General features: G+C 41.2%; 1 protein-coding gene across 1 annotated transcript; it reads right to left on the reverse strand.

Moving 5' to 3' along the window:
• Positions 1–359: 359 nt before the first annotated feature.
• LOC123997905 (V-type proton ATPase subunit C 1-A) lies at positions 360–10448 on the reverse strand. The gene is made up of 13 exons (XM_046302602.1): positions 10290–10448; positions 9690–9875; positions 7886–7953; positions 4630–4715; positions 4061–4155; positions 3722–3813; positions 3431–3529; positions 3269–3337; positions 3009–3101; positions 2679–2772; positions 2375–2472; positions 2090–2216; positions 360–1553 (listed from the first exon to the last, which is right to left on the reverse strand). The coding sequence occupies exons 2-13, from the start codon at positions 9819–9821 to the stop codon at positions 1458–1460; spliced, it is 1149 nt and encodes a 382-aa protein (XP_046158558.1). The 5' UTR covers positions 9822–9875; positions 10290–10448; the 3' UTR covers positions 360–1457.
• Between the last annotated feature and the right edge of the window lie 2080 nt (positions 10449–12528).

Genomic DNA, 12528 nt, shown 5'->3' on the forward strand with positions numbered 1-12528 from the left:
TGTGAATACATCTAGGCAATGTGTAGGCTACTCTGACAATGATGTTATGCTCTCAAACAAATACTATTTCTCAGTGATGGATTTGGGAGCACATTTCTATTCATATTGAAATCCTCATATTAATGTTTGAAGGCAGGGATTTCTTAAAGGTTATGTACATTCCTACTTCTCAATGGAGGAACTTCCTCTAACTACCCTGCCCTTAGTTCTGCAGAGCCCAAGCATGACTCACTCTCTTTCTCCCACACAACTGTAAACGTGGAAGATTCCTGCAGGGCCTGGCCGTTCATTGTAATATGTAATGTTTACAACCTTACCTGCAGATATAGCCTACCAACACAGACAACCTCTAACCCCAATCACAGACAAAATACAGACAATTTTATTCATATTGACTGTTTTATCTATTCATAGCATACATAATGCTTACACATTCATATATCTCTTTTAACATCAAATATACACAACATGAGATAACACACAAATATAGCATCTTTGTAACACTATTTGTTGCCAAGGTGAACCAATACCTCATGAACATGTACCAGATGTGCTTAGATGTGCAGGTAAAAGAACAAATTGGTCACATACACAAGTATCTATGAATAGTACCACTCAAAGATGTAGCTATCAATATGCACAACACAGACGTGGAATGATAGAAAATGCATAAACTACCAGAAATAAATATTTAGAGATCTTATTCGTTTCAACACACAGTTAAAGGCCCAATGCAGCTGTTTTATCTCAACATCAAATCATTTCTGGGTAACAATTAAATACTGTGATTGTTTTCAATTAAAATGGTCAAAACGTAACAAAACAATAGGATTTTAGCATGAGCAATTTCTCAAGCAAGAATTTGACTAGGACTGTTTTTGGATTGGGGATGGAAAAATGTAAACTAGCTGTTATTGGCAGAGGTTTGGAACACTTTCATATTGTTCTATTAATTAACTAGTCACCAGTCAGCCGAAAACTCCATCCCACCAAAACAGGCTGAAATTTCTATCTTACACTAAAATGGCCTTATTCCACAATATCGTTCCGACCTCAGTGTGGAAATCTATATAAAAACACAGGAAAATCACATTTTTGACTGCACTGGGCGTTTAAATACAGTGTACTTTGATTATGCTGTTTTAAAAAAAAATCTGTAAACAAAACCAACTAAATTTACATCAAGCCATTGTTTGTCCTCAGTTTGTACAGATGGAAGGGGTCACTTTAAGTGCTTTAAACCACAAGGAATGAGCATGCACATCTGAGGAGAGCAAGGATAAACCAGTATCACTCAGACATGAGGAGAGCAGAGGAGAGGACGATTAGAGAGGTGAGGAGATAGCAGGGCAGAGAAAGGAGAAAAGAGCAAGACTGGGAGAAAGATTTACAGGAAAACACAAGTTAGTGGGTACTCAGCATAAAGACAGAACACAGGGGTCAGGTACAGTGAAAATCTATTTAAAGTCCAGCAGGTTGCAGTCTATCTTGTAGTAAACATAAGGGTAGTACTCCTGCTGGCTCAGGTTCAGACCAGGGATATCCATGGCAGACTACAAGGGAAAAGAAACAGAAACCATTAGCTTTCGTGGTAAAGAACATTAACACAACAGGGATAATGTGGTTGTCTAACAGGTCTGCTGAACCAGACGATATCAATCTCATTTAGCTAATGTACCATCATTTTTAATACACAACATTTGTTTGGCATCGCAATGCCCCATTACTACAATGATACAACAGGTGTTCATCTGGGCACAGCAGGTATGTATATATATATATACTACCGTTCAAAGGTTTGAGGTTTTCTAATGATCAATTAGCCTTTTAAAATGGTAAACACAACGAGCCATTGGAACACAGGAGTGATGATTGCTGATAATGGGCCTCTGTATGCCTATGTAGATATTCCATAAAAAAATCTGTTGTTTCCAGCTACAATAGTCATTTACAACATTAACAAGGTCAACACTGTATTTCTGATCAATTTGATGTTATTTTAATGGACAAAAAATGTGCTTTTCTTTCAAAAACAAGGACATTTCTAAGTGACCCCAAACGGTAGTGCATTTCAGGTCTAATTACTCACATCGATGACAGCTGCAGCGCTGCTGTCCAGGTGTTTGTATAAGTCATTGAGAACCTCCCTCAGTTTCTTCATGTTCTTCTTGTTGGGCTGGAGCAGCATGGCCTGGAAGTTCACAGGCAGCCCATATCTGTGGGAGCATAGGCAGAGCAGTTAAATCACTAACAGCAGGCACAGCCAGTTAGATATTTTATTTGTATTCAGGTTGACTTCTTGTCACAAGCATCTTGTCATCCACTACAAACATCTAACAATTGGACGACTGTTAGTACAGTGTGATCGTCATACCTTAAGACAGACTCCACAAAGACCCTCAGAGCCTTGATGTGAATCCATGCGATGAAGGCCTCACTGAAGTTCACTTTCAACCATCGCACCAGTGGCCCCTGACAGAGGGAAAATAATACTTAGGGTTAGATCCACCCTACTGTGTAGCTAGTACTGTCCAATAGTTTCACCCACCCCATCCCAGAATGGTTGCAGGGATGTCCGAACACTAAGTGTACTTGCAATGAAACATTTTTTTTTACAGTGTAACGTTTCGGTGACATATACCTTGGTCAGGCATCACATTTCCAGTCATATGACTTACAAACTGCTTCTTCTTGTCTGTGGAGAGACGTGTCATCTCCTCTTTGTCCGCATTCATCTCCTGCTCGTTGTACTGGAAGTCCCTGACTGTGTACCTGATAGAAACAGCAAGATAATTACATATGGAGAAGTGTGTGTGTGTGTGTGTGTGTGTGTGTGTGTGTGTGTGTGTGTGTGTGTGTGTGTGTGTGTGTGTGTGTGTGTGTGTGTGTGTGTGTGTGTGTGTGTGTGTGTGTGTGTGTGTGTGTGTGTGTGTGTGTGTGTGTGTGTGTGTGTGTGTGTGTGTGTGTGTGTGTGTGTGTGTGTGTGTGTGTGTGTGTGTGTGTCTTACTTGTTCTCTCTGGCCTTGTGTCTGAAGTCATCAATGGCCTTCCTGAATAGGGTGACGCTGAACAGACCACTGTCATGGTCCTCAAACAGCAGGCTGTAATAATGGGACAAACAGAACAGTCAGACAGGCATGATGGACTCACAATGAAATCACTTCCTGAGCAGAAAATACTAAGAAAGATATGGATTGAAGAGACTATGTACTGAAGTAGTTATTTTAACATGCATTCACTATGGGCTCTGAATCTCCTATAAACTTACTTAGTGGATCGGGGTACCACCATTTCAGACAACGTTTCATAGGTCTTCTGCCAGTCAGCATAATTCGTTCTAGAAGGATCCGGAATTGTTAGACAGCAAACTGGTGTTATAAAAAAAGTTGAAATATGACATTGTTGAAAACTGGGAAAAAGTTGTACTTACTTTGGTACAACCACCAGCATAGTGATCAAATACTCTGAGTCAATCACAAAGTCCTCCTTCTTGACAATGTCAGCCAGACTCCTGGTCAGCAGGCTCCCCCTACAGACAACATGGTATTGCATGATATATTAAATGATAATGTAAACAAATATTGAAAGAAACAATTGAACAAAGCAAATATGCATTGGAAGACTTTCCCTCAACACTGGTTCAAATATATTTCTAGTTTAGCATAGATTAGCAGCAGTGGGAAATATAGTTATGCCCTCAAGCAAAAACAAATGGACTCACGCGTTCTTTCTCTCCAGATTCTGCAGGTTCCCTTTCAAGTTGTTGTAGGCAGACGCTCTGGCCTTCAGGTCGTTGTCAATCTGGCTTACTTGCTGTAGAGAGGAACAGGTCAAGTACTCAGAATATGACCCACGTAAAAACTCTGCACACAGTATTTTAACAACAGATTTACTCAACATAGAGGAAATACAGTTGATTGATACTATTGAAATATAATTTACTTGTTGATATCTTTTTACCTTCATGCGCTATCGAAATCATGACAATTTTTTTTTTAAAGGGGTTCCGTCTAGCTAATTATCAAGAGAATCAGATGAGGAGGGTAGGAGAAAGACTTGCCTTGGATATGATATCAGAGATGTTCTTCAGTGACTGCTTGATGGGGTACTTGGCCATGTCCCACTGAAACCGTGTGATGTAGGTCACCAGATCCACTAGAGGGAATCAAAGCATTGTTATTGAGGGAAGGACTTGGTTAGAATGACGTTTTTTACATTATGATGCATGGCTTTATGGGTAATTGCAAAATAGTCTTATCAACCATTTCTAAAATGTGCTGGTAATTCCTTAGTATTTCGTATTAACAGGTTAAAAGGATAATTGCTTAGTCAATCAATGTGCACATTAGAGGTAGCAGCACACTTCCTGGATTCATAGTTTTTCAGGAGTCCTTTGTATGTGATGATAACCAATTAGCTAATCTCTAATGTCCTCCACTGTTTTCATATGAGTAACTTGTATGTGATGATAATGATAGAAATAGAATGACCAACATGAATGGGAATAGCCATTCTAGTAATTATATTTATGCGATAATAACTGCCTCCATTGTTTTCATACCAGTATCTTGTATGTGATAACTAGCTGCATTGTTTTCATATGTGTAACTTGTATACGATGATAAGTACCTCCGTTGGCCAGCAGGTTCTCCTGGACTTTGTCTCGGCTGTCCTCCAACACATCAGCCATGTACTGAGACACCTTCTTCACCACACTGTGAACAGCCAGGAGACATTCACACAGTCAGGCCACAGTCAGCAAGCCCTCATCAAAAGGAGATTATAAACTGGATGATTCGAGCCCTGAATGCTGATTGGCTGACAGCCGTGGCATATCAGACCGTATACCACAGGTATGACAAAACAGTTATTTTTACTACTCTAATTACATTGGAAACCAGTTTATAATAGCAATAAGGCACCTCAGGGTTTGTGATATATGGCCAATATATCACGGCTAAGGGCTGTATCAGGTGCTCCGAGCTGTGTCGTGCTTAAGAACAAATCAAATCAAACTGTATTTGCCACATGCGCAGAATACAACAAGTGTAGACTTTACCGTGAAATGCATACTTACAAGCCCTTAACCAACAGTGTAGATTTTACCGTGAAATGCTTACTTACAAGCCCTTAACCAACAGTATAGACTTTACCGTGAAATGCTTACTTACAAGCCCTTAACCAACAGTGCAGTTCAAGAAGAAGAAAATATTAACCAAGTAGACTAAAATAAAATGTCATAATAAAAAGTAACAAAATAAGGATAACAAGGCAAGGCCTCCCGGATGGCGCAGTGGTCTAGGGCACTGCATCACAGTGCTAGCTGTGCCACCAGAGACTCGGTTCGCGCCCAGATGTAAATTGTCCAGTGGTGATTTTTATTAATTGTTCAGCAGTCTAATGGCTTGCAGGTAGCAGCTGTTGAGGAGCCTTTTGGTCCTAGACTTGGTGCTCCGGTATAGTTCGTTGGCGATGTGGACACCAAGGAACTTGAAACTCTCGACCCGCTCCACTACAGCCCCATCGATGTTAACGGGGGCCTTTTTGGCCCGCCTTTTCCTGTAGTCCTCGATCAGCTCCTTTGTCTTGCTGATGTTGAGGGAGAGGTTGTTGTCCTGGCACCACACTGCCAGTTCTCTGACCCTATAGGCCGTCTCATCGTTGTCGGTGATCAGGCCTACCACCGTTGTGTCGTCTGCAAACTTAATGATGGTGTTAGAGTCGTGTTTGGCCATGCAGTCGTGGGTGAACAGGGAATACAGGAGGGGACTAAGTCCACACCCTTGAGGGGCCCCAGTGTTAAGGATCAGCGTGGCAGACGTGTTGTTTCCTACTCTTACCACCTGGGGGTGGCCCGTCAGGAAGTCCAGGATCAAGTTGCAGAGGGAGGTGTTAAGTCCCAGAGTCCTTAGCTAGTGATAAGCTTCGTGGGCACTATGGTGTTGAATGCTGAGCTGTAGCCGATGAACAGCAGTCTCACCTGGTGTTCCCTTTGTCCAGGTGAGAAAGGGCAGTTTGGAGTGCGATTGAGATTGCATCATCTGTGGATCTGTTGGGGCAGTATGCGATTTGGAGTGGGTCTAGGGTGTCCGAGAGGATGATGTTGATGTGAGCCACGACCAGCCTTTCGAAGCACTTCATGGCTACCGACATGAGCGCCATGGGGCGGTAATCATTTAGGCAGGTTACCTTCGCATCCTTAGGCACAGGGACTATATGGTGGTCTGCTTGAAACAAATAGGTATTACAGACTCGGTCAGGGAGAGGTTGAACATTTCAGTGAAGACACTTGGCAGTTGGTCCGCGCATGCTTTGAGTACATGTCCTGGTAATCCGTCTGGCTCAGCGGCTTTGTGAATGTTGACCTGTTTGAAGGTTTTGTCCACATCGGCTACCGAGAGTGTTATCACACAGTCATTCAGAAAAGCTGGTGCTCTCATGCATGCTTCAGTGTTGCTTGCCTCGAAGCGAGCATAAAAGGCATTTAGCTCATCTGGTAGGCTCGCGTTACTGGGCAGCTCGCGTCTGGGTTTCCCTTTGTAGACAGTAATAGTTTTCAAGCCCTGCCACATCCGACGAGCCGGTGTAGTAGGATTCAATCTTAATCCTATATTGACGCTTTGCGGAATTTGATGGTTCGCCATAGCCCTTAGCCATGATATATTGGCTATATACCACAACTCCTCTGGCCTTATTGCTTAAATACACCATGCTTTCATATAGCAAGACATAAATGTCTAAGCAGACTGTTCATTGGGCAGGGTATGAGTGTTTATCCATCTATATTCTACAGCACCAGACCAACAACTGTGCACATTATACAGTATACATTTGAAATATCTTTTTAACGGAAAATGGACCTGTAGGCCAACTACTTATTATTCACCGAAATAGATTGTAACTTTTTTTTAGCACTGTAAGTTGCCTTCACTGAACCAAAATGATGCGGATAATACTTGATATGATTACATTCCAATTGATGTGTGATCAGTGGATTTATTATTATTTATTTTTTTACCTTTATTTAACCAGGCAAGTCAGTTAAGAACATATTCTTATTTTCAATGACTGCCTGGGAACAGTGGGTCAACTGCCTGTTCAGGGACAGAACGACAGATTTGTACCTTGTCAGCTCGGGGGTTTGAACTCTCAACCTTCCGGTTACTAGTCCAACGCTCTAACCACTAGGCTACGCTGCTGACGGAGAAAAACTAAATTCCATGCAGTGACATGCTTGATGTCAATAAGACTCAGGCTTGTTTTTCTAGACAACTGAAACCTAAAAACGCTTTCAGATTAAGCAAATCCAAAATCAGTCTGTAAAAGGTGTTACTTTGGCATGAAATTTCTCATCTTCAAATTTCCTACAGACGAGTTCCAGAACAAGGCTGATATTGCCCTATGAGAGGTAACTGGGTTGCTAATGTTGGTCTTTTCTGAGAGTAAATGTCTACAGAGGAAGCAGGGCTTGTTTAGTATGTGTGAAATTTTGGACGTCAAGATTTTCCAAGGATTATAAATAACTTCAAACCAACAGTAGCACACAAGTCATGAGCGATAAATATGACTGAGTAAAGAGATGCTGGTGTGTCACCAAACTGTAAATTGCTAACTTTAGTCTGTGGGCCTGCTAGCCTCACGTTGGTATGAAATTCCTTACTGTAGAAAGGTTAGGGCCACGGAGGGAATAAAGAATTGACTGGACTCTGAAGACATCAGACTCACACTGGTTTGTGAGGCACTTTGACAAAAATAATATGTCTATCACAACACATTCACAATGGACAAGGTGTATAAATAGTAATGAATTTGATATTTTGTAAAGTAAATCCTGAAGTGATACTTAATGTTCAAAGCGGAAATTGCAGTGTAGTAAAAAGCCTACCCTTCAATAAAGGAGTCCAGTTTGGCCAGGTCATCTGACAGCCCAACTAACACATCTAGCGTCCCCACCTGTTAATGCAAAAAGGAAAAAAGGCCAAACGTGTCAAAGCTTTAATTAAAACAATAATAATAATAATATAATAATAATATTTCCCCTACCATCATATACCCGGGGTGAGCCCATTTTATAGATGGGGTGAGCCCATTTTATAGATGGGGTGACCCCATCGGTTCATTGGCTTAATGCCAGAGGCCTAAATGTTGCTTTGATGGCCTTTGATCAAACTAGGGCCAACTCAAACTAGGGCAAAGACTGGATGAGAGTCCTGAGGTCAGGGGTCTGGTTGTGCTGCCTGCCTGTGTTGTTTTCTCAGTGACATCTGAGAGTCAGTCACCCAGCAGTGACATTCAGGGGCCCATGTGCTTTGGATGGCGGCGCTTTTGTCGGGGCCCCTTCATGTGTTTCAAAATGTTCCGTCGCGTGCCGTGTACCCCAAGTGGCAAAGGGGTCAGTAGGGTCACAGAGGATAACCATCAACCATCCTCTAGGGACTCTGGATACTTTCCCTGGAATATAATGGCCATTGAATAATTTTGGATGGGTGGCACTTCTGGAGTAATGAAAGGAGAAAGCTTTGACCCATAGCATTATTAACAGATCACTTACTGGGAGCAGTGAATACTTATTTCTCTATAGTTGCTTTTGGAGTAATAATCGGAATATGATTTCATTTGTGAGTAAACTATGGCAATGTTTTGTGGAAGCCTTGACCCACATAGGAATGCAGAGGCACTAGTAAGTATACTGAACACAAATATAAACACAACATGCAACAATTTCAAAGATTTTACTATAGTTCATATAAGGAAATCAGTCAACTGAAATAAATTAATTAGGGCCTAATCTATGAATTTCACATGACTGGGCAGGGGCGCAGCCATGGGTTGGGGAGCCAGGCCCAGCCAATCAGAATTTGTTTTTCTAAAGACAGAAATACTGCTCTGCATACCCCCTTCCCTTCCTCAGATGATCCCGCAGGTGAAGAAGACAGATGTGGAGGTCCTGGGCTGGCTTCGTTACACATGGTCTGCAGTTGAGAGGGCAGTTGGATGTACTGCCAAATTCTTTAAAACGGCAGCTTATGGTAGAGAAATTCAAATTAAATTATCTGGTAGCAGCTTTGTTGGACACTCCTACAGTCAGCATGCCAATTGCACAACACAATGTGGCATTGTGTGTGTGACAAAACTGCACATTTTAGAGTGGTATTTTATTGTCCCCCGCACAAGGTGCACCTGTGTAATGACCATGCCGTTTAATCAGCTTCTTGATATGCCATACCGGTTAGGTGGATGGATTATTTTGGCAGAGGAGAAATTCTCAGTAACAGGGATGAGAGAAATAAGCTTATTTTTTTTGCATATGGAACATTTCTGGGATCTTTTATTTCACCTCATGAAACATGGGACCAACACTTAACATGTTGCGTTTATATATTTGTTCAGTATAAGTTAGTTGGGCGATATGGCCATTTTCATTCAATAATTTTCTCAATTTTGATGGTATATTTGAGTAGTGCATGCAGGATAGCAACAACTGAATTCTAAGTTTAAAAATAAAATTCTCAACCAAACTAGGAGAACTGACAGTGAAGTAGTAAGTTTTTATTTATTTAGCACTGTCAACATATTGTTATAGACGGTATTGTAAAAATCCATACCGGTATTCACAATCTATTGCCCAGCCCTACAAGTTAGTATGGTAATGTAGTAGCTACTATTTATGGCTACTGCTGCATGCTAACCTTGAGGTCTGGGATGTTGAACTTGTTGTTGGTGGACAGGTTGTTGTTGCGGGTGGTGGCCACCATCATCTGGTCCCATGTCTGCTGGCAGGTCTTCTCTCCAGGAGCTGAGATCAACCAGAACTCTGTCATGGCTACACACGGATTATTACTACAGCCTCACAACAAAATGCACAGAGATGGGTGCTGTAAGACAAGGGAAAAAACGGTTTTACTTGTTAAACAGGACTTAATTTGTAGTACAATATTATCAATCGCAACGTTATTCTCCATTGCATGTTGATACATCAGTAAATAAATGGTAGCAAGACAACATTGACTGCTATTTAATCCATCTCGGTCTCCCCAAACCTGTCTTATCTACGTGTTGCTGATGTATCTGGTTAGCTAGCGAGCATGCAAGATAAAGGATATTTGTCTTCTTATGCTTTACATCAGAAGTTGCTAACGTTAGCTAAACCTCACTAACGTTGCTGCAAGTGACATTTTCAGTTGACTGAAACATGACCCATAGCTAGCTAGCTAGCATCACATGATATCAAGTAACGTTATATTTACAGTAAAAAAATATTATTATAATACAGTTTTCACATTTCTTACCTGAGATCTAATGACAAAACTATTCGAACACTAATCAATTACTCCCGTACAATTCCTATGGTTCAATATTCATAATTGCCAATCAAATCGTAAGACTAGAGGTCTTTCCAGCAGGATCACATTCATGTCAGCTGATCAGATGAGGAACAGAAAGGCCTCTCGTGGGGGAGGGAAACTTTTTGACGTCACGATATTTGACAGACCACCCCAGCTGGTTTGGAGGAGGTACTACAGCCCCGACATTTCAAAACAGAGTAGGACGATTTTTTTCTGACAGAAATCGTTTACAAAAAGTAGCAGGGTTGGGGTCAGTTGATCCATTTAAATTTAGGAGTGCTATTTATTTACGATTAGTCATTTTAACCATTGAATTGGAGTTGCATGATCCCCTCAATAATGTACTGTACTTCTTGTGGGGTTACAGGCTCTGTAATTTCATAATCTCAGTGACATTCTTGCTATCTTAGTTCTGAGGACACAGACAGTCTCAAATGCCCAGTCAGCTGGAATTTGGGGTGTAGACGTTCTATATCTGGACAGGAGTCCAGCCATTTCCTGACTCTGGGTGTCTCCCTGCTCAGAATTCAAGGAAAACCCCACAAAGGGACATGTTTATAGTTCAGTAGGTCTGGGGTGCATTGTTTGGGATACAATGCCTGGTCTGGCTGGAGCCAGCCGACCAGCCAACCCCTCAGATCAAACGACAGGCCAAGGACCAGGGTGGGCTGCCCACTGTTGGCCACAGGCCAGTCTACAAGGACATTTCTGGGCACACGGACTGTAATCACTCTCTCATTTGGGCTACCGACACGCAGACTGGGTCTTTGAGTAGGGATGATGATGTGAGGAGAGGAATTAACTGAGTGTCTCCTCAACAAACTTCCTCTAATACAAGTTAGTCATACAGTGTGAGAGCTCTGAAAAACCTATGGATGAAGGTCATTGCTGCAACTTTGTGTATTTCAAAGATGAATGTCAACATTCTCTATCATTCCCATCTCAGTTACATGGTTTAATATATCCAAAGCGTTACACAAAAATAGAGCACCAAGTTTGTTGTTGAGTCCTAACAACAGAAACATGTGTCACATGCTCGCTCTAGTTCTAGTATATATGTATATATGCCATTTAGCAGACGCTTTTATCCAAAGCGACTTACAGTCATGTGTGCATACATTCTACATATGGGTGGTCCCGGGGATTGAACCCACTACCCTGGCGTTACAAGCGCCATGCTCTACCAACTGAGCTACAGAAGGACCGTGCTTAACTTTACATATCACATGTTTGAACTTTTACCCATGAGTTTGAGTGACCATGACACTGACAATACATCTTAGTACAAAAACATGACATGGTTAAACTGTAAATGACACAAAAATATACAGCTACACATTCCTTATACTGTGTACAAACTTTCAAGACCCATATAGTGTCCTCAGTATCTTTCACTGTATTTAGGTCAGTTCTATTTCCCAGCTAGTTATTCTGAGCCTTCTGAGGGACATTACAGTAAATCTAATCTAGTATGTCTTAATTATTATGGACTGCCTAGGGCAGAAAGGGGGAGGAAGGTTTTAAAGAGGGAAATTGTGTGAGATAAGCATTATCTTGTATTATTGTTTCAGTGGCAGATTGGATCTATTTGTCAACCTCTCTGATACTAGTGTTACAAGGCCAACATTTCCAAGGCTCGAGTCCAGAATCAGACTCATTGACTTCAGGAAAATGTTAGAGAGACTTGAGAAGAGAGGGATACTGGAGTGCTTTTACAGTTTCCTTTTCACGTTGTCTATTCAGAGTTGTAACCTGTAAAACACTTTTTATATATAGAATAAAATAGAATAGAATATTGGTATTTTATAGTAAATTAGCAGAATGCAGTAGCTTTTATTTACTATTATTTACTGGATTTACACAGTTTGTATTTGACCCTTCTCAAAATTCAGCTCAGAGAAAATGTCTGTGTAGAGGTAGTTTTACTTATCAACATTCTTTGGCAAATGCGTAAGGCTGAAACACCATGGTGTAACTCACAGCATTAGAAACAAGTACTAGATCAAGACCCATTGTATAATGCAGGGACTAATGATTGACTATATTCATTTGGATTTAGCCATTTCAACCTCCCCATACCTCTTCTACACAACAAAGAATGGAGGGATTCACTTGAACTATCAAAGGCCATGCGCTTAGACAACCACTGTGATACCAGTTATTCAATGAAGAATTGAGTTTT

The sequence above is a fragment of the Oncorhynchus gorbuscha genome, linkage group LG15, assembly GCF_021184085.1.
Source record: "Oncorhynchus gorbuscha isolate QuinsamMale2020 ecotype Even-year linkage group LG15, OgorEven_v1.0, whole genome shotgun sequence".
Taxonomy (NCBI): domain Eukaryota; kingdom Metazoa; phylum Chordata; class Actinopteri; order Salmoniformes; family Salmonidae; genus Oncorhynchus; species Oncorhynchus gorbuscha.

Coding starts and splice junctions, on each gene's coding strand:
- LOC123997905 (XM_046302602.1), bottom strand. CDS start 9,821: ATGACAGAGTTCTGGTTGATCTCAGCTCCTGGAGAGAAGACCTGCCAG. Junction 7,954..9,689: donor TCAACATCCCAGACCTCAAG/GTTAGCATGCAG, acceptor TTGCATTAACAG/GTGGGGACGCTAGATGTGTT. Junction 3,102..3,268: donor GTGGTACCCCGATCCACTAA/GTAAGTTTATAG, acceptor CCATTATTACAG/CCTGCTGTTTGAGGACCATG.